General features: G+C 47.6%; 1 protein-coding gene across 2 annotated transcripts in view; it reads left to right on the top strand.

The window, feature by feature from the left end:
- hdlbpb (high density lipoprotein binding protein b) overlaps positions 1-23,816 on the top strand; it is a 121,628-nt gene that overhangs the window by 41,459 nt on the left and 56,353 nt on the right. For both annotated transcript variants that reach the window (XM_052044460.1, XM_052044461.1), the window contains 7 exons: positions 1,977-2,183; positions 4,354-4,569; positions 12,991-13,197; positions 16,762-16,869; positions 19,524-19,628; positions 20,803-20,881; positions 22,713-22,852. In XM_052044460.1, the coding sequence (XP_051900420.1) occupies positions 1,977-2,183; positions 4,354-4,569; positions 12,991-13,197; positions 16,762-16,869; positions 19,524-19,628; positions 20,803-20,881; positions 22,713-22,852 (1,062 nt within the window). The remainder of the gene's footprint in view (positions 1-1,976; positions 2,184-4,353; positions 4,570-12,990; positions 13,198-16,761; positions 16,870-19,523; positions 19,629-20,802; positions 20,882-22,712; positions 22,853-23,816) is intronic.

Raw genomic sequence — 23,816 nt, 5'->3', positions numbered from 1 at the left:
CCCATTTGCCTGCATTTGGCCCATATCCCTCTATAAACCTTTCCTACCCAATGCCTTTTAAATGTTGTAATTGTGCCCACCTTTACCACTTCCTCTGGCATCTCCTTCCACATACCCACTGGGTGAAAAACTTGCCCTTCAGATCCCCTTTAAATTTGTCCCCTCATGTCTTTACCCTATGCCCTCTAGTTTTAGAGTCTCCTGTCCTGGGAAAAAGACTGTGACCATTAATGTCATCTATGCCTCTCATAATTTTCTGTACCTCTATAAGATCACCCCTCAGTCTCCAGGAAAACAGCCCCAGTTTAATCAGTCTCTCCTTTTCACTCAAGCTGTCCAGTGTTGGCTAAGTTTTTGTGAATTTTTTCTTCAACTCTCCAGCTTAATGACATTCTTCTGATAGCTGGGCGTCCAGAACTGCACACGATACTCCAAGTACAGTGCTCAGTTCTGGTCGCTTCACTACAGGAAGGATGTGGAAGCCATAGAGAGGGTGCAGAGGAGATTTACAAGGATGTTGCCTGGATTGGGGAGCATGCCTTATGAAAACAGGTTGAGTGAACTCGGGCCTTTTCTCCTCGGAGCAACGGAGGATGACGGGGGACCTGACAGAGGTGTATAAGATGATGAGAGGCATTGATTGTGTGGATAGTCAGAGGCTTTTTCCCAGGGCTGAAATGGTTGCCACAAGAGGACACAGATTTAAGGTGCTGGGGAGTAGGTACAGAGGAGATGTCAGGGGTAAGTTTTTTACTCAGAGACTGGTGAGTGCGTGGAATGGGCTGCCGGCAACAGTGGTGGAGGCAGATACGAAAGGGTCTTTTACGAGACTTTTGGATAGGTACGTGGAGCTTAGAAAAATAGAGGGCTATGGGTGAGCCTAGTAATTTCTAAAGTAGGGACATGTTCGGCACAACTTTGTGGGCCGAAGGGCCTGTATGTTCTTTAGGTTTTCTATGTTCTACAGTCTTATCAACACTTTGTACAGCTGTAGGTTTGTAAATATTTCGAATATGTCCTGAATGTGTGCAGTTGCCTATAACGAACAAAAGAACACAAAATATCAAAGCAAGAAGAGGCCACTCAACCCTTCAAGTCTGCCCCACCATTCAGATGATCGTGGCTGATCTGCCTGAGGTCTTAACTCCTGAGCCAGTTCCCCGCGGTCATCAATCTCCCATTATTTCAAAAAAAAATCTTTCAACCTCCTTTATATACCTTCAGTCATCTCACGTCCAACCCTCTGGGACAGAGAATTCCAGAGATTCACCAACCTCCATGAGAAGAAGTTGCTATGTACCTCAGTTTTAAATGACCACCCCCTTATCTTGTAACCACATCCCCTCGATTGAGACTCTCCCACCATTGAAACCATCTCAACATCCACCCTGTCATGCCTCCTATGTTTCAATAAGTTCACCTCCCTGTTCTTCTAAACTTCAAAGAATAAAGATCAAACTTCTTTAGCCGTTTGTGATAGGACAACCCTCTCGTCCCTGGGCAGCAAACAATCTGGACGAACTCAGCAAGTTGGGGCGAAGGAATTGCAGGGTTTCAACATGAAACATCACCTATTCCTTCCACCCACCACCCCCCCCCCCCCCACACATGCTGCTCGATCTGCTGAGTTCCTCCAGCAGATAGTTTGTTGCTCCAGATTCCAGCATTTGCAGTCTCTTGTGTCCACTCTCATCGCAGAAATTGGCCGAATGAATCTCTTCTGGCCCCCTCCTATGCTAATAAATCCTTCCTTAAATGAGGCTGACCTGAACTGTACGTTACAGTACAGGCAATGTAGTTGCTATCTCGAGCTGATGGATGGCTTTCTGGAATGGCTTTCCAGACCCTTGCCATCTTATGAATACCAATGCGATTGTTGAAAACAGGCAAAGTGATGTCTCTGCACCAGCACCATCTTCTGACGAGGGGGATTAAGCCACCACTCTTTGCCTCACTGGTCTCTTGAACTTCCTCAGGCTTCAGCTACTGTCATCATACCAAAAGAACACCATCGGTTTGTCATCGGCAAGAACGGCGAAAAGCTGCAGGAACTAGAACTGAAGACGGCGACCAAAATCAACATTCCTCGGCCAGACGACCCCAGCAACCAAATCAAGATCACGGGGACAAAGGAGGGCATTGAGAAGTCTCGGCACGAGATTCTGCTTATCTCTGCAGAGCAGGTAGGCTTTTCCGATTGAAATACAATATCTTCTGGTTGCTCTGACACTTTCTGGAGTTTTTAATAGACTGAAATGTTGCCGCACATCTCTCAGGTCACTGAGATGGCTGTCTCTCTGGCATCCATTATGGGATGGGGTGAAAATTTCCACCATTTAAGCACCAGGGAGACTGAAGCCATCGTCTCCAGCACTTGCCAAAGACTCTGTTCTCTTGCCAACTGTTTCAAGGTTCAAGTTTCTTTATTGTCATTCACCCATATGCTATAAAAACACATGGAGGAACGAAATGTTGTTTTCCCCAGACACACACGACAGAGGACATACATAAAACAGAGGACATACAATGAACACAGACAAAAAAAATGGTGCAAGTGCAAATAGTGCAAAAAACGGTATATACAGAATACAAATTTAGTGCAGAGTTAGTGCAAAACTGAGTTGGACGAAGAAAATACAGAACTAAGTGTGTTGCATTAATCGTATAAACATGTTCAGCAGCAGCCAAAGTTCTTATACGCCGTTGTGCAAACCAGGGCTTTTGACGCGGCATTTGTCTGAGACTGTCTCCAGGGTATTCAGGAGCCTGACAGGATCCTGCTCCCTGGCCACTGTCCCAGACTGTTCAAACCCCTGTGCCTGGGCCACGTCGTCAACTGCCCCCGGGCTCTAAAGTCGTTCCCTGAGCCTCTCCACCCTCCCTCCATGTAGAGTATTTTGACCTGTTCTACCAGTCCCCACTTTGGCTGTGTGCCCAATTTTATGTTCACATAAGTCTTGGGGCATCTCTCCTTGGTTAAAGATGATCTAGTTACTGAACGTGATGAATATCAGCCACTAGATGCACTTTATTCTTGAGTACAAGAGCTGGGACCTCACGTTACAGCTGTGCAATACATGGGGTGAGACTACACCTGGAATAGTGTGTGCAGTTCTCGTCACCATAAGGATTAAGCTGGAAAGGGTGCAGAAGAGATTCACGAGGATGTTGCCAGGATTGGAGGGCTTGAGTATAAAGAGGCTTGATAGTCTGGGACTGTTTTCCCTGGAGCGAAGGAGGCTTAGGGGTGACCTTATAGAGGGTATAAAATCATGCGGGGCATAGATAAGATAGATTGTCACAGGGTGGGGGAGTCTAAAACTATGCTTAAGGTGAGATGGGAAAGATTCAAAGGGAATTGGAATTGGTTTATTATTGTCACATGTACCGAGGTACAGTGAAAACCTAGTCTTGCATACCGATCGTACAGATCAATTCATTACACAGTGCATTGAGGTAGTACAAGGTAAAACAATACAGGATGCAGAGTAAAGCGTAACAGTTACAGAGAAAGTGCAGCGCAGGTAGACAATAAGCTGCAAGGTCGTAACGAGGTAGAGTCAAAGGGGACCTGAGAGGCAAGTTTTTCAGGAAAATGGATATGTGGAACAAGCTGTCTGAGGAAGTGGTAGAGCGGATACAATTACAATGTTTCTAAGACATTTAGACAGGTTCATGGATAGGAAAAGGTTAGAGGGGTATGGGCAAATGGGACTAGCTCAGGAAGACACCTTAGTTGGCATGGAAGAGTTGGGCGGAAGGGCCTGTTTCGGTGCTGTTTGACTCCACGACTGTGAACTTCTTCACCAGAGGGTGCTTGGAGTTTGGAACACACTAATTGAGGGGGTGGCAAAGGCAAGTACTCTTCCAGCATTTAAAAATTATGCAGAGGAGCACTTGAACCGCCAAGCCACAGAAGGTTACGGACCAAGTGCTGGTAAATGGGATGAGGATCTTGAAGAGCTGCATGGGCTTGATGGACTGAAGAGTCTGTTTCTTTGCTGTGTGAGTCAATGGCTCTGTGGTGCCTCTCTGGCTGAAATTCCTGGCTAGGGGTTGTGCCCTGGAGTGCGGTGGGATTCAGCCTGCACGTTTTGGCCCTTGCATAATTTCCTACCCGAAGCAATGATGGAAAGTGGCTGTGTAAAACTTACTCAATTGATGAAAACATTTCATCCACTGAGTTTACTGCCATTTGTAGAATGCAGACCTGACTGCACCTAATGGCTGTTATTCAACCACACGTCAGACACTTTTGACCAAAGATTTCTCTTGCATTTATAAGGAGTGTTGGAAGGGAGTGGCGCAAAGGTTGTCCTCACCTTAACAAAGGTTTTCTGGCCCTGACCCTAGGACAAGCGGGCCGTGGAGAGAATAAACCTAGAGAAAGTCTTCCATCCCTTCATTGCTGGGGCTTACAACAAGTTAGTCCAGGAGATCATGCAGGAGACTGGTGCTCGCATTAACATCCCCCCACCCAGCATCAACAAGGACGAGATCTTCATCACCGGTGAGAAAGAGCCTGTGGCCCAAGCGGGGATCCGCATCAGGAAGATCTACGAGGAGAAGGTTAGTCCTGCGTCCTTGCATCAAAACGGAAGCCTTTTATTTAGAACATAGAACATAGAAAACCTACAGCACAATTCAGGCCCTTCAGCCCACAAAGCTGTGCCAAACATGTCCCTACCTTAGAAATTACTAGGCTTACCCATAGCCCTCTATTTTTCTAAGCTCCATGTATGTATCCAAAAGTCTGTTAAAAGACCCTATCGTATCCACCTCCGCCACCGTTACCGGCAGCCCCTTCCACACACTCACCACTGTCTGAGTAAAAAAACTTACCCCTGACTGTACCTACTCGCCAGCACCTTAAACCTGTGTCCTCTTGTGGCAACCATTTCCACCCTGGGAAAAATCCTCTGACTATCCACATGATCAATGCCTCTCATCATCTTATACACCTCTATCAGGAAACCCCTCACCCTCCATCGCTCCAAGGAGAAAAGGCCCGAGTTCACTCAACCTGCTTTCATAAGGCATGCTCCCCAATCCAGGCAACATCCTTGTAAATCTCCTCTGCACCCTTTCTATGGCTTCCACATCCTTCTTGTAGTGAGGCGACCAGAACTGAGCACAAGTGGATTTATATCGTACCTTTATATATTTATGTATAGTTTATGTAGTACCTTAACACATCACTCAGATTTCTCAACAGCTTCTCAATTATACAGGGCTGATTATTGCAGTTGCATAGGGCATTGACTGCACTTTGAGTATTGTGTACAGTTTTGGTCACCTTACCTAAGTCCGTTCTTCCTTGCCACAGTGGGCCACAAACATTCACTAGGCCAATTCTAGAGATGGAGAGTTTGCTGTATGAAGAGAGATAGATGGCGGTTGGGACTTGTTCTTTCGTGTTTAGAGGGCTGGATGAGAAGTGATCTCATCAAAACTCACGAACTTCTTAAAATGCGTGACAGGTGAGATGCAGGGAGGATGTTTCTCCTGACTGTATAGGGCAAGAATGCACAGTTTGAGAATGAGATGAGGAGACATTTTTCCACGCAGAGGTTGGTAAATCTTTGGAATTCTCTACCTGGATACTGTGAAGGTTCAGTCGTTGAGTTAAAACAGAGGTCGATGGATTTCTGGACATTAAGGGAATCAAGGGACATGGGGATAGTGCAGGAAAGTGGCGGCAAGGTGAAAGATCAGCCATGAATGGTGGAGCAGGCTCGAAGCTCCTTATGGCCTACTCATTTCTTACATTCTTATGTTGCCTTCTCTCCCTCATTCTCCCAGTTACTGCTGTCGCTTTCCTCGATTCAATGAACACTGTCATTCACCTCCAGTCTCTCAGCTAACACTAACTCTTGTCTTCCCCTATATCTTCTGTTAGTGCTGTGGCTCTTCCTCAGTTGGTGTGGGCTCTCTCCCTCGACACTCCCCCTTGGTCTAGGCTCCCTCTCAATGCTGGCTCGCTCTCCGTTCATCCCGAGTTAACGTTGATTCATCCACCTTCCCTCCAACACTGAATGCTGCCACAGCTCCTATGCAGTTTGGATTTTAGAATGACTACAGTTCGACAGCCAACAAGGGCAGCATCCGCTCCATCCTGCAGTCAGCTTTCCCTTGGCTGAGGGAGAATGCTGATCACAGCATCTGGAGCTCGTGAAAGTGGGATTATCCTTTGCACATTCATTGAGTTGGTCTTTATTGTCAAATATGTTAGTCATCAGCTGGGGCTTCAATATCACGTGCGTATGGCTCACCTAGGTTGCAATGTTGTGGATTCCGTAACCACCACCTCCCCCATCTCCAGTCACCTCCAACCCCCCCCCCCGTCACCTCCAACCCTCCCTCCCTCCATCTCCAGTCACCTCCAACCCCCCCTCGTCACCTCCAACCCCCCCTCCATCTCCAGTCACCTCCAACCCCCCCCCTCCCAGTCACGTCCAACCCCTCTCCCTCCATCTCCTGTCACCTCCAACCCCCCTCCATCCATCTCCTGTCACCTCCAACCCCCCTCCATCTCCAGTCACCTCCAACCCCCCTCCCTCCATCCCCAGTCACCTCCAACCCCCCTCCCTCCATCTCGTCACCTCCAACCCCCCTCCCTCCATCTCCAGTCACCTCCAGCCCTCCTCCTCCATCTCATCATGTCCAACTCACCTCCCTCCAGCTTCATTCACTTGAAACCCACTCCTGTAGCTCAAACATCTCTCATCACTTAAATTTGCTTCCAGTGTTCAGCACATTGCACATATTCTTTTGTGAGGACTGTTTAGACCTAATCTGTCCTTCCATCTACCCTCTCCGTTACCTGGAAGCCCTATCTACTGGTTTTGCAGTTTATGATAACTTGCAGCACAATAACGTGAGTTTCCCTCTGGACTCTTGAACACCACCTTCCCTTGACCCTCTCCGTTCCAGTGTAACCAACCCCAGGTTCCTCAAACTTCTGCCGTAGCTCAGATGCCTTAAGCACCACAGCTTAGGAAAAATATACTGACTTTGGAGGGGGTCCAAGCAGATTTAGCAGAACTTAGACTCCAGGGCTTAAGTTACAATTACACACACTTGCATTGCCTAGAATGTAGGTTATAAGGTTATTTTTAAATGTTCAAAATATTAAGGAGATCTGATAGGGTAAACGGAGACAAGCTATGGTCCAGGACCATGGGGCACCATCTGAAAATGAGAACCAGGCCTTTCAGGAGTTAAATTCAGAAAGACTTCCTTTTGCATCATGTTATGCAACTTTATTCCACGAGTGTCGATTGATGCCAGATGAATTGTTAATTCTGCATGTGAGATTTGTAGCTTTTTGTTAACCAAAATCATCAATGATTGTGGGTGAAAGGCAAGCGCATGGAGTTGTACTTTGCAAAGAGTGTTTAGACCTAACCTGTGCTTCCGTCTATTCTCTCTGTTACCTGGAAGTCCTATCTACTGAAAAACACAATAATGCTGGAGGAACTCAGCAGGCCAGGAGAAAAGCAGGCGGTCAACGTTTCGGGTCAGGACCCTTCTTCACGGATGCTGCCTGGCCTGCTGAGTTCCTCCAGCACCATCGTGTTTTTCATCTAGATTCCAGCATCTGCAGTCCTTTGTTTCTCTGGTCCTTTCTACTGGTTTTGCTGTTTATGATAACTTGCAGTACATCAATGTGAGTTTAATTTATTGTCCCCCTCTGGACACGAGCAACACCTTCCCTCTACCCTAGAGTCTGGTCACAGGTCAGCCAAGTCTGAAAGAGGGTTGAGGGTCACAGAGACCTCTTCCTCGACCCAAGCAAGGAGTGGTGCCGATTATAAGGCCTCCAGTGCCTGGTTTCTTTGTTATAGGGTGACTGGCATACTGGAATTGTAGTCAATACTCTAAAGAGTGGCTGCCCCAGAGTCTTACCACTTCCTCCAGTTTGCCCTCTTGTGCTAAGACCCCATGAGCTAGCTGCTGTGCACTGCATTGCAGCCTTCAAACTGCCTCCCACTAATTCCATCAATGTCTGCTGGCTTAGAGACGTTTTGTTAACGTTTCCACTGTTTTATTCCCTCTTCCCTGTTTAATTACCTTGCAATGATCCACGTTAAATACTCACATTACCATGCCTTCCCCGGTAATCCTGATTGCCTCCTATTAGATTGTGTTTGGGGATAATGCTGAAAAGGATAAAAAATACAAAAGAAATAAAGAAAGTTGCCTGGCAATATTAGCACACCCCAAGGGATGGGCTGGAAGGGTGTGGCAAGGGTAGTTTTGCTTGTTATCTGCTCCCCCCATCAATGCAAACTGGGCTCAGATGAAACCGTTGGATTTCTTCTTCATCTTAAGCAGCCACTCAGGATCAAGGATGATTTACTCCCACCGTGGATTTAAGGATTCTGGGGTGACTTTAGGACCGATGTGGGGACTGCCGATTCCTCCACAGATGCACTGGATGGGTGCAGGGCCCCTCTGTGATCATCGAACACAAAATGCTGGAGGAACCCAGCAGGTCGGGCAGCATCTATGGAGGGGCAATGAACAGTCGACGTTTCCGGCCGAGACCCTTCAGGACGAGAGGAAGAGGGCAGCAGTCAGAATCAAAGGGTAGGGGGAAGGGAGGAGTACGAGCTGGCAGGTGATAGGTGAATCCAGGTGAGAGGGGGACAGGTAGGTGGGTGGGGGAGGGGGGTGAAAGGGAGTGATGGGAGAAGTTGGGAGGAGATAGCTGGAGGAGGCAAAGGGCTGGAGAAGATGGAATCTGACAGGAGAGGGCAGTGGGCCATGGAATAAAGGGAAGGTGGGCTGGTCATGAGGGCAAGGGAAGGGAAAGAGAAGGGGTGAGAGGGGCCATTGGGAGGAGGGCAAATAAAAAGTGTGTGTGTGGGGGGGGGGGGGGGGGAGGGAGGGAGGAAGGAAAACAGAAGGGTGGGGTTACCAGAAGTTCGAGAAATCGATGTCGATGCCGTCAGGTTGGATTCTACCAAGACAGAATACGAGGTGTTGCTCCTCCAACCTGCGTCTGGCCTCAACGTGGCAGTAGAGGAGGCCGTGGACAGACATGTCGGTGTCTGTTAGACATGTCAATGTTGGGTCTCCCGACGCAGATTGGGGGACCGCTTCGTCGAGTGGCTTCGCCAGCAGCCAGGATCTCCCGATGGCCAGGCCATTTTAATTCCACTTCCCATTCCCACACTGACACGTCTGTCCACGGCCTCCTTTATTGCAACGTTGAGGCCAGACACAGGTTGGAGGAGCAACACCTCATATTCCGTCTTGGTAGTCTCCAACCTGACGGCCTCAACATCGATTCCTCTAACCTGCTAACCCCTGCCCTCTGTTTTCCTTTCCCCCACCCCCCTTTTTGTTTACCCTCATACCCTTCACCCCTTCTCTTTCCCCTCTCATGACCTGCCCACCTTCTTCCCTTTATTCCATGGCCTACTGTCCTATCAGATTCCTTCTTCTTCAGCTCTTTGCCTCTTCCACCCATCACTCCCCAGCTTCTCACATCATTCCCTTTCACCCCTCCTCCCCCACCTTCCTACCTACCTACCCCCCTCTCACCTGGACTCACCTATCACCTGCCAGCTCGTGCTCTTCCCCCCACCCTTTCATTCTGACTTCTGCCTTTCCAGTCCTGATGAAGGGTCTCGACCCAAAATGTCGACTGTTCATCTCCCTCCATAGATGCTGCCTGACCCACTGAGTTCCTCCAGCATTTTGTGTTCATTGCTCCAGATTTCCAGCATCTGCAGAATCTCTTCTCTGTGTGATCATGATGCACAAACTGGAGCTTCTCAATATTATCCCGAATGTTCCTTCCCCAGTTTGAGTGGTCATAGGGCAGGGTTTCCAAGTGGGATGCTCCATGAAGAAATGTAGGCTTGGAGTACATCCTTGAATCTTTTCCTCTGTCCGCCTGGCATTCTCCTCCCATGACAGAGCTTGGAATAGAGTGTCTGTTTTGGGCATGTTAACAGATATGATAGCTGGGGTTACCTGACTAGTGTGCCTAGTCTTAACTATGAACTGGAGACAAGAGTACAAGAGCCACCACGTCCATCCAAGACATTCAAGCAATTAAATAAATCCAGAAAGTGTCGGTATCTTTCTCCCAGGGTCAAAAAGTCTAATACTGGAGGGCATGCATTAAAGGTGAAAGGGGGAAAGTTCAAAGGCGATGTGCGGGGCAAATTTTTTACTCGGAGAGTGGTGGGTGCCTGGAATGCGCTGCCAGGGGTGGTGGTGGAGGCAGATACGATAGAGGAGTTTACGATGTTTTTAACTGGGCACATGAATGTGCAGAGAATGGAGGGATGTGGATTTGTGTAGGCAGAAGGGATTAGTTTAGTTAGGCTTTTAATTACTAGTTGAACTAATTTGACACAACATTATGGGTGGAAGGGCCTGTGCTGTACTGTTCTGTGTTCTAAATCCAGAAAGCTTTTAGTGCGGGCAAGTGGTGCCAAGGAAGAAGAACAGCCATGATCTTACTGAATAGCAGAGTAACAAGAGGGGCTGAATGGCCTCTAATTGTTATGCTCTTTTCATTGGCCGGTACTGCATTTGAAGCCCATGTTCAGGATGGCCAATAGTCTTCTCGTATTGGCTGCAGGCTCAATCGTGTCTGTGACGTGGGATGTGAAATCAGGGATTCCACTCAAACTGATGGTGATGGGAATGTTGGTTGAGGAGAAGTATTAGCCCCAGGGTACCAGAGACCGCACCTCCCCCACCCCAAACCCTACCCACAAGCTGCTCTTCTAAAATATGCCATGATATTTTATTTTACATCCAGACTGATTGGATCCTAACTTGATGTCCCATTTCCAAAAGACAACAGCCCCAAAAGCTTAACAGTCTCCCCTTGCAGTACGGGTCAGCCTGACTTATTTGCTCAATCTTCAGAGGTAGTACAGTGACCCACTGAACCACAAAAGGCACCTACACAGTCGTTCCCAGTCCCATGTAGCAAGGGACGGTGGAAAAACTGTCTCTTGTAACTGTGCAAATCGAATTTTACATCTGCATTGTTTGGGCTGCTTTTTTTTTAACTGAACCAGCGTTTTTGTTTAATGTGCTCTTTAATGTGTCAAGGTCTAACTTACGCTGGATGTGAACAACATGTTTGTGACAGAACCCATTCATCCCAGTGGATTTCTCAGTGATAGAGCTTCCCTCGGGCTCTATCCTCCCTCTCCCCTCTCCCCTCTCCACCATGCATGTGCCTGCTCCCACACACACACACAATCAGCTCTCCTGTGTAATGTTACTGCTAAAATCATTTTCGGTCTAGATCTAGAAATATTTTGGAGACTCCAGGGAGCATTGGTCGGCACAGCAGTGCAGCTAGTAGAGCTGCAGCTTCACAGTTCCAAGGACTAAGGTTCGATCCCGACCTCCGGCACTGCCTGTCTGTGGAGTTTGCACGTTCTCCCTGTGACCGCGTGGGTTTCCCCCCCGAGTACTCTGGTTTCCCCTCACATTCCAAAGATGTGCGGGTCACTGGGTTAATAGGCCGCTGTAAATTATCTGTAAGATGAGTGGTAGTATCTTGGGCAAGTTAATGGGAGTGTTGGGGAAAACAGATGGATTAGGGTAGGATTAGTGTAAAATGGGTAAATGGATGCTTGGTAAATTGGTTTATTATTGTCACAAGTACTGAGGACAGTGAAAGTTTTTGTTTTGCATGCCATCCATACAGATCATTTCATCACATCAGTGCATTGAGGTAGTACAAGGGAAAACAATAACAGAATGCAGAATATAGTGTTACAGTTACTCTCAATACGTGACAATAATAAACCAATTACCACTTCTGCCTTTACAGCAGAGCAGCTTAAAATGAGCTTAAATAGTATTGCTCAAAATTATGAAGGGGAATAGATGACAAGAAACTTTTGATTGCAAGAATAGTTAATAACCATGTTTAAAATAACTGGCAAAGCATGCAGTTTTTCTTTTAATGAAGTGTGTAATTCTGATCTGGAATGTGTTCTCTGACGGTTGGTGGAAGCTGATTCAACAGTAACTTTTAAAGAGCTAAAGCAAGGAAGAATGAGTAATTGGATAGGCCTTTCAAAGAGCTGGCATTGGAATGATGGCTTAATTGGTCTCCTCCTGCCTTGTAAGATACACGATGATTGGTAGATCAGGGTTTGAGTTTTGTGGAACACGTCTGCCACGTACCAGCTATCCACATCTCTGTCACTTCTTGGTTGCTCAGCCTGTTACAGAGGAGCAGGCTGCACGGCACTTACTGTTTCAAGCCAGGGTCAGTGCTCGGTTCGCTGATCTTGAGTGGATGCCCTGAATTTTCTGGAGCACCACTGCACCAGGGAGCGGAAGGATCAGCCAATGTATCTGCTCCAAGCTGGAGATCAGTGTTCCACGATGGAAGTGTATGAATACTGAGCGAGGGTCTGCTCATGCAACCATCCCAGATCTCTGCATTTGGTGCTCAGCATGTATTTTAACCAAATGCATATCTTCCAAACTGCCCCCTTTCCCCACTGCTAGCCGTGCCTTCAGCTGGCCCTAAGTCTCTCTAAATTTCTTTGCTTCTTTTTGGTACTTTGCCTTTAAGACATCATTAAAGCTGACAAAGCTTGGTTTTCTGGCTTAATATTTCCTGTGTCTCGATGTCGGTATTTGTTGGGTAGAACTGCTGTGAAATACCTTGCAGAGTTACACTTTGTTAAAAGGCATTAAATAAACGCTAGTGGTCACAACTGTAGTTATTGCGCTGTATTGTGACGCTCCCTGAAGTCAAGTAGCCCTGTGATGCTCTTCCACTCTGTAGGCTCATGCATATGAAGGATGGTTCCCAAAGGAAAGGTACCTGAAACTCCACCCAGAAGGAGTCAACAGCCTCAAGAGAAGATGAGAAAGTTGTCAGAAAATAAAGAAGCAATATTCTCTATTTGCTTAATTACTACCTTGCTTTTCATTGAGGTCCCAACAACTGGGAACATCCTCAAGTGTGTCTTTATTTTTCAACAGAAACGTAAGACCACAACGATATCAGTCGAGGTGAAGAAATCTCAGCATAAGTACATCATAGGTCCAAAAGGTAACACCCTGCAGGAAATACTGGACATGACTGGAGTGTCTGTGGAAATGCCTTCACTGGAGAGCAGCTCAGAGACGATCATTCTCCGAGGTGAACCTGACAAACTTGGCCCAGCTCTGACTCAGGTCTATGCTAAGGTAAGCACAGTCCCTGACTGTACAGGAATTCTTTTCTCATCTATGGATCCATAAACATAAATACCTATAAGAATGGGCAGCATGGTGGCGCAGCCAGTAGAGCCGCTGCCTCACGGTGCGAGAGACCCAGGTTCAATCCTGACTTCCGATCCTGTGTGGAGTTTGCACGTTCTCCCTGTTACTGCATGGGTTCCTCCCTACCCCCGGGTGCTCCGGTTTCCTCCCACATCCCAAAGAGGTGCAGGTGGGTAGGTTAATTGGCCATTGTAAATTGCCCCTAGTGTGTGGGTGAGGGGTAGAATCTGGAGGGGGGGGTGGGAGGTTGATGAGAACAAGGGGAGAATTAAAAATGGGAATCATGTAAAAGTGGTTGTTTATGGTCGGCACAGACTCGGTGGGCCGAAGGGCCTGTTTCCGTGCTGTGTGACTCTGTGACTCTCTATCTAATGGGTCAAACGATGGCTATCCTGGGGTGAATGACTCGCCTCTTGACTCCCCAAATCCACAAATTCAGCAGTGTGATGGCTGTGTGCAGCACCAGCCGTTCTAAAGGAGCTCAGATCATTACCTCTGGCCAGTTACTCTCCTTGGGTAAAACTGCAGCCTGCTCTGAGGATTCTGCCCCTGCTGTCCTTTGCTCAGCTGCTAGGACGAGAGTGATGGTGCACTCACAACAGCACCCTCCTCTCTTGTGTTGAGATCGAAGGGTGATGAATGGCCTGGGAAGGACATTAAAACTTTACTTCACAAGTGGCTCGGTTGTACCTATTTATATATCTATTTATTTACTTATTAATTAGTCACATGTACAGTGAGAACTCAAAAGAAGCTTGAGGGAGTGGATTCCTGTCTCGGGAAGGTCTGATAATTTGAGTGAAAAATAATTTAAGATAAGATATCTTTATTAGTCACATGTACATCGAAACACACAGTGAAATGCACCTTTTGCATAGAATGTGCTGAGGGGCAGCCGGCAAGTGTCGCCACGCTTCCGGCGCCAACATAGCATGCCCACAACTTCCAAATCCATCCATCTTTGGAATGTGGGAGGAAACCGGAGCACCTGGAGGAAACCCATGCAGTCAGGGGGAGAATGTACAAACTCCTTACAGACAGCGGTGGGAATTGAACCTGGGTCGCTGGCACCGTAATAGCGTTATGCTAACCGCTACACTACCGTGCCTGCCCTGTTTTGAGTTCAATCGCATCCTGATACTTTGATGTTGCATTGTTTGCTTTGGTGGAGGTATCCTGCGCTCTGCTGCTTTGTTGGCTGCTCTAGTGTCAGCTTGGTTGGACCTGGTGCCTTGGTGTTGCATTTCTGTACTCTTATCCCTTGTTGCTATATCTAGAACCCTGTTTCTGTATTGGTTGCACCCAATGCCTGGTGCTGTGTTGGTTACACTTGGTGCCTCGCATTGATTAGATTTCACTGTACTGTATTTTGTTCTATGCTCCAATCCCTTTGATTTCCTGCTTGGTTGCTCTGTAACTGGTTGAACTTGATTCTGTGCATCAGCAGTATTCCAGATGCCTCACTGCTGTGTACCAGTTTATACCTCATTGTTCTGTGTCATAATGTTGAGCACAACGTTTCATTTTAAAAATCCTCCAAAGCTGGATATCTCTAATTAAAGGCAGGGCCAAGGTAAGATATTTGTGAAATAAGTGTGTGAAGCCAATTGTCAACCTCCACACCACTGCAAACTAGTTGACAAGTTTAGCAGCACAGTAGTGCAGCTAGTAGAGCCACTGCCTCACAGCCCTAGCGACCTGAGTTCAATCCTGAACCCCCCCCTCCCTCTCTCCTGAATGCTGTCTGTGTGAGGTTTGCATGTTCTCCCTCGTACTGCTTGGGTTTCCTCCATGTTCTCTTCCCACATCCCAAAGACGTTGCTAGGTTAATTGAGCACCGTAAAATTGAATGCACTCTGTCTTTTTCACAGGGTTGGGGAATCAAGAACTAGAGGGCACAAGTTTAAGGTGAGAGGGGAGAGATTTAATAGGAACTTGAGGGGTAACTTTTCTTTTACACAAAGTGGAACGAGCTGCCAGAGGAAGTGGTTGAGGCAGGTACAATGACAATTTTTAAAAGACGGTTGGACAGGTACATGGATAGGAAAGGTTTAGAAGGGCCAAACACTGGCAAAATGGGACTAGCTTGGATGAGGCATCTTGGTCAGCATGGACCAGTTGGGCCAAAGGGCCTGTTTCTGTGCTGTATAACTCTGACTCTATGCCCATTTAGAATTTAGAATCAGATTTATTATCACTGATATATGACGTGAAATTTGTTGTTTTGCGGCAGCAGTACAGTGCAAAGATATAAAAATCTATAAATTACAAAAATAAATAAATAGTGCAAAAATAGGAATAATGAGGTAGTGTTCATGGGTCATTCAGAAATCTGATGGCGTAGGGGAAGAAGCTGTTCCTGAATCATTGAGTGTGGGTCTTCAGGCTCCTGTACCTCCTCCCCGATGGTAGTAACGAGAAGAGGGCATGTCCCGGATAGTGAGGGTTCTTAGTGATGGATGCCACCTTCTTGAGGCACCACCTCTTGAAGATGTCCTCATTGGTGGGGAAGGTTATGTTTGTGATGGAGCTGGCTGAGTCTACAACCCTCCGCAGCCTCTTGTGATCCTGTGCATTGGAGCCTCCATACCAGGCAGTGGTGCAACCAGTCAGGATGCTCTCCACTGTACATCTGTAGAAATTTGTAAGAGTCTTTGGTGCCATTCCAAATCTCCTCAAACTCCTAACGAAGTAGAGCCACTGGCGTGCCTGCTTCGTGATTGCATCAACGTGTTGGGCCCAGGATAGACGTTAATTGCCAGGAACTTGAAGCTGTTCACCCTTTCCACCACTGACCCCTCAGTGAGGACTGGTGTGTGTTCTCCCGACTTCCCCTTCCTGAAGTCCACAATCAGTTCCTTGGTCTTGCTGCCATTGGGTGCGAGGTTGTTGTTGCAACACCACTCAACCAGCCAATCTATCTCACTCCTGTACGCCTCCTCGTCGCCAGCTGAGATTCTGCCAACAACAGTGTTGTCATCGGCGAATTTATAGATGCCATTTGCGCTGTGCCTAGCCACACAGTCATGAGTGTAGAGAGTGTAGAGCAGTGGGCTAGGCAAGCGTCCTTGAGGTGCACCTATGTTGATTGTCAGCCCATTGAGTGGTAGAATCTGGGGGGAATTGATGAGAATGTGGGAGAATAAAATGGGACTAATGCCAGGATAGCATAAGTAGTGTTTAATGGTTGGTGTGGACTTGTTGACCGAGGGTAAGTGTCTCTGGTAAGTTTGTGCTCTTTTGCAACTCAGATGATGGAAAAGGCTACCTTGTGATCAGATTTCTTTCTGCATTCAGTGACCCCTCCTAGTAAGTGTCCTTGTCTCCTGTTAGTTCCTGGGTGATAAGGTTGGTACTCACCATGATATAATCTTTAATTGTCTTCTCTCCTGTGCTTCTCCATCTCAGTTGAGTCCTGCCCCTACACCCAGCATTTCCAATGAGCCTGGCTCTGACCTGTCTGTGATCTCTTTCCCTGTGTGCTTTAAGGCAAAGAGTGTGATGGTGGCTGAAGTAACCGCACCGGCCTGGCTTCATCGCTTCATCATTGGCAAGAAAGGACAAAACATTGGGCGGATTACCCAGCAGCTGCCCAAGGTGAGCACCACGCCACCCTTGGGCAAGGATCTTTGCACTAGTGGGAGTCTTGAACAAGGAGATGTAGTTACAAGGAAAGGGGCTGGTCATTTAAAATGGAGGTGTGTCAAAATTTCTTTTCACCGAGGGTGGTGGATCCCCGGGATTCTCTACACCAGAGGGTTGTGGAGGCTGGATCTGCTGTTTAAGGTGGAGGTAGATAAATCCTTGGTAAGATCAGGGAACTAAAGGATCTGGGGAACCAGCGCGGAAGAGGCCAGTGTCGATTGGCCATGATCGTATTGAATAGTGGGGTGGGCTTGAGGGGCCAAGTGGCCTACTCCTGCTCCCTATTTTCTTGTGTCTTGTGACCTGCCATGTCAGGTTAGAGGGTATGAGCTCTAAGGAAAGGTTGGGCAAACTTGGGTTGTTCTCCCTGGAGCGTCAGAGGCTGAGGAGAGACCTGATAAAGGTTTTTAAAATTTATGAGAGGCATAGATAGGGTAGACAGCCAGAATCTTTTCCCCAGCTCAAACTCCAGAGGATGTGCTTTTAAAGTTAGAGGAGGGAATTTTAAAAGCGATGTGAGGGGCGTGTTTTATTATGCAGAGAGTGGTAGGTGCCTGGAATGCGTTACCAGGGGTAGTAGTGGAAGCAGGCAGTTTTGTGGAGTTTAACAGGTTTTTAGATAGACGTGAATATGAAGGGAATGGAGGGATGTGGATGATACACAGGAAGAGGACACTTAGTATAAATTGGTATCAAGATCAGCACAACATTGTGGGCTGAATGGCCTGTCCCATTCTATACTGTTTTATGTTCTATGTTCCATGTCAGCAGCATTGCCTTCTCTCACTGTAAGTTGTCCAAGGTTCCTCTGTTGGGTAAAATTTGGCCCTGAGTCTCTTGAGTGATAGAAGTCCAGATTAAGAGGCAGGCTTTGAGGAGCAGGTTAACGGAGGTTTCAGGAAGAAAAGCTTTAGGATTTAGTCACCATTGGTGGAGTGATTTAAGAGACTCTTAGATAGAGACATTTAAGAGACTCTTAGATAGCCACGTGAATGATAGAGAAATGGAGGGCTATGTGGGAGGGAAGGGTTAGATAGATCTTAGAGCAGGATAAAATATCGGCACAACGTTGTGGGCCGAAGGGCCTGTACTGTTCTGTGTGCTATGATTAAAAACAGGCAAGCAGTCAGAATTTAAGGGGCACAGAGATCTGGAAGGTAGTGGGAGAGAGGGACGTGGGACGGCCATGGGCAGACTTGAACAACATAGAAGTGGGAGTAGGCCATTCAGCCCTTGTAGTGGTTCTAACAGGTAATAAGATCACAGCTGTTCTTTTACCTCCGCACCACTTTCCTGCACTAATCCCATTTCCCTTGATTCCCTCAAGATCAAATATCATTATTTAACACCCACGATGATGAATATTTTTAATTTTGAAACACTGCTGGTCTGGGAGCCAATGTAGAGTGGTGTGGATCAACCAGCCTTGATGTGAGTGAGCACAACAGCATTCTGGACGTCAGTGGGAGATGGGAAGGCCAATCAGAATCAGATTTATTATCACTGACGTATGACGTGAAATTTGTCGTTTTGTGGCAGCAGCACAGTGCAAAGACATAAAAATCTAAAAATTACAAAAGCAAATAAATAGTGCAAACAAAAAGGAATAACGAGATAGTGTTCATGAAACCTGATGGTGGAGGGGAAGGGGCTGTTCCTGAATCGTTGAGTTTGGGTCTTCAGGCTCCTGTACCTCCTCCCTGATGATAGTAACGAGAAGAGGGCATGCCCCGGATGGCGAGGGTCCTTAGTGAAAGACGCCGGCTTCTTGAGGCACCGCCTCTTGAAGATGTCCTCGATGGTGGGGAATGTTGTGCCTGTGATGGAGCTGGCTGAGTCTACAACCTTCTGCAGCCTCATGCGATCCTGTGCATTGGAGGCTCCATACCAGGCTGTGATGCAACTGTCTGTGGTCTCCCTATAAGGAAGTCGAGGATCCAGTTGCAGAGGGAGGTACCAGATTTTGAAGCTTGGTTATTGGTACTGAGGGAATGATGGAGAACTGAAATAACTGAGTCTGAAGATAATAAATGAGGGTTTCTGTGTCAAACGGACAGAAGCAGGGCCGGAGAAAAGCACTACTGTAGAGCTGGAAGTTGGTTCACTTTATCACAAGTGTGCTCTGTAAGAGGAGCCTGCTCTGTATGGGAGCCAAACTGATACTCCTCTTTCTGCTGTGCTTGAATTGTTCATTGCATCCAGGTCCAGAATCAACCTTATAGAATTTCATCAAGGGACAGTAAAAAGTCATCTTTTCTTTCAGTTGCTACAGAACTAACAGTGGCACAACAGGGTAGAGCCGCTGCCTCACAGCTCCAGCGACTCTGGTTCAATCCTAACCTCCGGTGCTGTCTGTGTGGAGTTTGCATGTTCTTCCTGTGACTGCGTGGGTGTGAGTGAGTGGCAGAATCTGCGGGGAATTGTTGGGAATACGGGTGGGGGGGGTTGCGTGGTGGAATAGGTTACAGGGAATGTTAGTGGGGAAATGGGATTGCTCAGTGAGTTGGCATAAACTCGATGGGTCAAAATGCCCTCTTTTGATGTCATAAGGAACTATGGAAATAATAACTAATGTCCCTGCGATATATGTGGCTTGTCTGGTGTAGGTTCACATCGAGTTCACTGACGGGGATGAGAAAATCACACTGGAGGGTCCAACAGAGGAGGTGGAGATTGCTCAAAACCAGATCCAAGAAATCATCGATGATCTGGTAAGTACTTTGTTCATCACTCACAACCCTCCCCCCCCGCCCCCCCACCCCAAAAACAGGGCCGTTTTCCACCACCCCTCTACCATCCCCCTACCACCCCCCACATCGCACCCTTCCTCCGTAGGACTTGTGAATTGCATTGAGCACATTCTGATGTCTCCTAGAGTAGCCCCCCACCCCCGTCACAGTGCAGATGGCAGAGGATTGAGGGAGGTGGAGGTTGGGAGTGGGGAGGTGAAGGGGTACAAGTTGCCTGACTGTGTCTGCCCCAGGGTGCCTGCCTTATTGTATGTTGGCAGCTGCTTGCATTGTGACCAGGGTGGACCAACAGCAAGACCCCTTCCAATTGACCCTTGACAGCTGCCCCTTCCAGTGAGAAGACGCTGATTAAAAAAATATGAGTAGAAAGAACCACTTTCTGATCTTGTTTATTTGGGCTGTTTATTTGTCATTTTCACCCCCCTTTCTGTGGGACCCTGACTTGACGTAATGTGTTATCCAGAGTCAGGAGCCCTTACCTACCTGTTAGTGTCTGATGCCCACTTGAGTTGTGATCACCGACATATCTTTCTGTTTCTGGTCCAGAAGCACAGAGGCCAGTTCTCCAGCACCTCAACTCCGAGCAGTGCGCCGTTCAAGGTGCTTCTGACTCTGCCCACCATCGTCTTGGCGTTAAGGATGAGACATGTTCTGCCGGTCCTGATGCAGTGTTTGGACCTGAATCGGCGACAGTTCCTTCCTGCCCCACACAGACCTTCTGAATCCCTCCAGCAGATTGTTTGTTGCTCCAGATTCCAGCGGTCTCTTGTGTCTCCATTGTCACACCGTCGGTTCTTCTAACCCACCTCCTCCAGGCTGTTTGAGGCCTGTCACTTTCTTCCCTCAATCAGCCCTCCCTCATTGGAATTGGATAGACTCCCGAGAAGAGGGCTACAGGGAGATAGCTTGGTCTGGACTCAATGGGCTGAATTGCTTCCTTCTATGACACAAGGCATTCATTCGGTCTCGCAAAATCCAAGCTCAAAGTATTCACCTCTTCACTCAAAACTCCTTTTCAGTTGGCGACGTGAGTCACCAACCCTTGTCCCTTCCCCAAGGCTGAGCTGAGTAGAGAGGTGGGTTAACGTGGCTTGCAGCCAGCGTCTTACTCTGTTACATTGCTTCTGCCTTCCAGCTGAGTCGCATGGACTACACAGAAATCACAGTCGACCAGAAGTTCCACCGTCACCTAATTGGAAAGAACGGAACAAACAGTAAGTCACTTCACGTGTCCTTGGCACTGATCGAAGTGGGGGGGAAGGTGGGGGCAGTCTTTGTTATTCCTCTCCTTCACCCTCAACGCCTCTCAGCCCATTGTTGCCAGCTCCTCAGAAGAGCCACACTCCCCCTAATCATGTTGTCCTGCCCTCCCTGCACACTCTTTATAGTTCCCCAATAGTTATCCACTTCCCTTTCAAAAGATCCTGCATCTGGCCAGGCATTTCCTTCATTTAAATGACTGTCCCCAAAGTACAAAAAAAACTTCTGCTCCTGTGGTGATCGTGAGTTGGTGCCCTACTGTTTCCCCACTCGCCAGCTGGCTGTTCTCTCTGCCTCGCCCATCGGTCGACTGTCAGAGGTCTTGTATATTTGAGGTAAACTGGCCTTACACGTGGTCCCAGGTGAGTGATCCATAGGCCACCAGCAACAACTTCTTTGCTCATGGAAGTGCCACCAGTACTTCATCCATTGCAGCAAATTCCAACTGGCCCCACGAAGTTCTGCCTTTCAGAGCAACCTGTTGTGAGGTTCCTTACTGAAAATGCCCGTCCCCTAATCTAATAAACATCAGAAGGTCATAGAGACAGACAGCACGGAAACGGGCCCTTCAGCCCACCAAGTCCGCACTGACCATCGGTCACCCACTTAATTCCACATTAATCCCACTTTCTCATTAACTTCCTCCCAGTTTCTACCCCTTACCCACACACGAGGGGAAATTTACAGTGGCCCACTGACCCTGCCTGCCTTTGGGATGTGGGAGGAAACTGGGGGGAAACCCACTCAGCCGCGGGGAGAACGTGTGCACTCCACACACATACAGCGCCGGAGGTTAGGATTGAACCCAGGTCTCCAATGCTGTGAGGCAGCAGCTCTACCTGTTGTGCCACTGTGTGGCAACAAAGGTTCCAGCAAATTGGTAAGACACACCTCCTTTGCCAGAAGTGGCACTGAATGTCTCCAATAGGTCCTTTGCTATCCTGATGATGAAGAGGGCCATCCTGTGATCACTTGATCTTTACCTTACCAATAATTGCTGCCAGATTAATTGGTTTACAGGCCCCAGCTTCCAACTCATAATCCTTTAAGAAAATTAAACCTTCAAGAGAATAAACCCACTTTCCATTGATAAAGACATGGCAAGAGTCTTGGAAACGATCTGTTTCATTTTCTATATCATTTATATGGTTCAGCAGCCCATTCTGTTTGAGGATTGCTTTTCTATCCTAATTTGATATTCTCGGTTGCTTTACAATTTTCTAATCCATGCATTGGCCATAGAATGAGAGACTGGTCCATTTATTTGTACTGTTTTACCATGACCTTTTCAGTCAGGCACGATAGTGTAGCGGTCAGCGTAACGCTGTTGCAGCGCCAGTGACCCGGGCTCAATTCCGGCTGCTGTCTGTAAGGAGTTTGTACATTCTCCTCGTGTCTGCGTGGGTTTCTTCCGGGTGCTCCGGTTTCCTCCCACATTCCAGAGACCTACGGGTTAGGAAGTTGTGGGCATGCTACGTTGGCGCTGTAAGCGTGGCGACACTTGCGGGCTGCCCCCAGAGCACTCTATGCAAAAGATGCATTTCACTGTGTGTTTCGATGTACATGTGACTAATAAAGATATCTTAAATTATTTTTCACTCAAATTATCAGACCTTCCCGAGACAGGAATCCACTCCCTCGAGCTTCTTTTGAGTTCTCCCTGTCTGTGCTGATTTACAAAAAACAAAAACTGCTGTAACAACTCACTTCGTTAAAAGCTTTCGGTTTTGTCTTTCTCATCCCTCCACCCCAACCCCACACCACCAACCTCTCTCGTCCTCTCAGTAAACCGTATCAAGGAGCAGTACAAAGTGTCTGTGCGCATCCCACCAGATAATGAGAAGAGCCATCTGGTTCGGATTGAAGGAGAGCCTCAGGGCGTCCAGCTGGCCAAGAAGGAACTGCTTGAGATGGTGGTCAGGATGGTAATTGTGGTTTTTGGTTTCCTTCAGCCTGACTGTTATTAGCCCCAAACCTACCACTTCTAATTTCCCTTTTATTTCTTCCTTCTTTGTAACTGCTTTACTCTCTGTACCTCCTAACTTCTCTCAGGCACTCTGTCTTCTCCGATCCTTAACCCAGCTCATAGGAACTCAGTTTTCCTGCTTCCCAGGCTTGACTCCCTCTTTGGTGAGCAAACAACTTCCTTGTGCCCGGAATGAGACAGAAACCTGGCTCTTGTCTCCCTCCGGGTAGCAAACCCCTCCTTGTCCCGTTATTATCCCAAGATATAAGCTTCCTGACCCATGTTCCCTTGATCACAGTATAAAATGTGACCCCCCCCTCCCATTGTCTTAATCACCTATAAGACTATCTCTGGTCAACCGCTGGACTCCACTGATAATGTCATTTATCACCACCTCTCTCTGCTGTATCTGTTCACTTGCAAATAAGGCTCTCACCATCCATGAGCTTTCAGTGAGTGATTGGCAGTTGCTACCATGGCCCTGTCAGAAACCTGGACTTGGAGGTGACAATGTCTTCCCTGTAAATGGTTCCTTCCTCACCTGGCTACACCTTCCTTCTCTTGTGTTGCCAGACTGTTGTGGTGATCCTTTTGTCACCAGCTAACGTCTGTCCCCCTTGCTCCTCTGGTATTTTCTCTGCTTTTGTGTACGTCACACTGTTCTACCACTCTTGCCTCTCATACACAACTCACGTTCTCTACCCTCCACACATGCACCATAAAAATGTTCTCACTGAGCTGTCCTTCACCACTTTGCTACCTCAGCCTCCATTCTAGGTGACTTTGACCTCAGTTCAATTTTCTGTCTCGTCAGAGTTCACTGCCCTTCTGAATATCTTCCAAGATATAAATTGTCCAACCCATCTTTATGTCCATTCCCTTGACCTCACGTGATGTCTTGCCATAGATGGGGCCATTTCGGG

The sequence above is a fragment of the Pristis pectinata genome, chromosome 37 (assembly GCF_009764475.1).
Source record: "Pristis pectinata isolate sPriPec2 chromosome 37, sPriPec2.1.pri, whole genome shotgun sequence".
NCBI classification, from domain to species: domain Eukaryota; kingdom Metazoa; phylum Chordata; class Chondrichthyes; order Rhinopristiformes; family Pristidae; genus Pristis; species Pristis pectinata.
The sequence above is the reverse complement of the archived record's forward strand: the minus strand, read 5'-3'. Positions and strand labels throughout refer to the sequence as shown.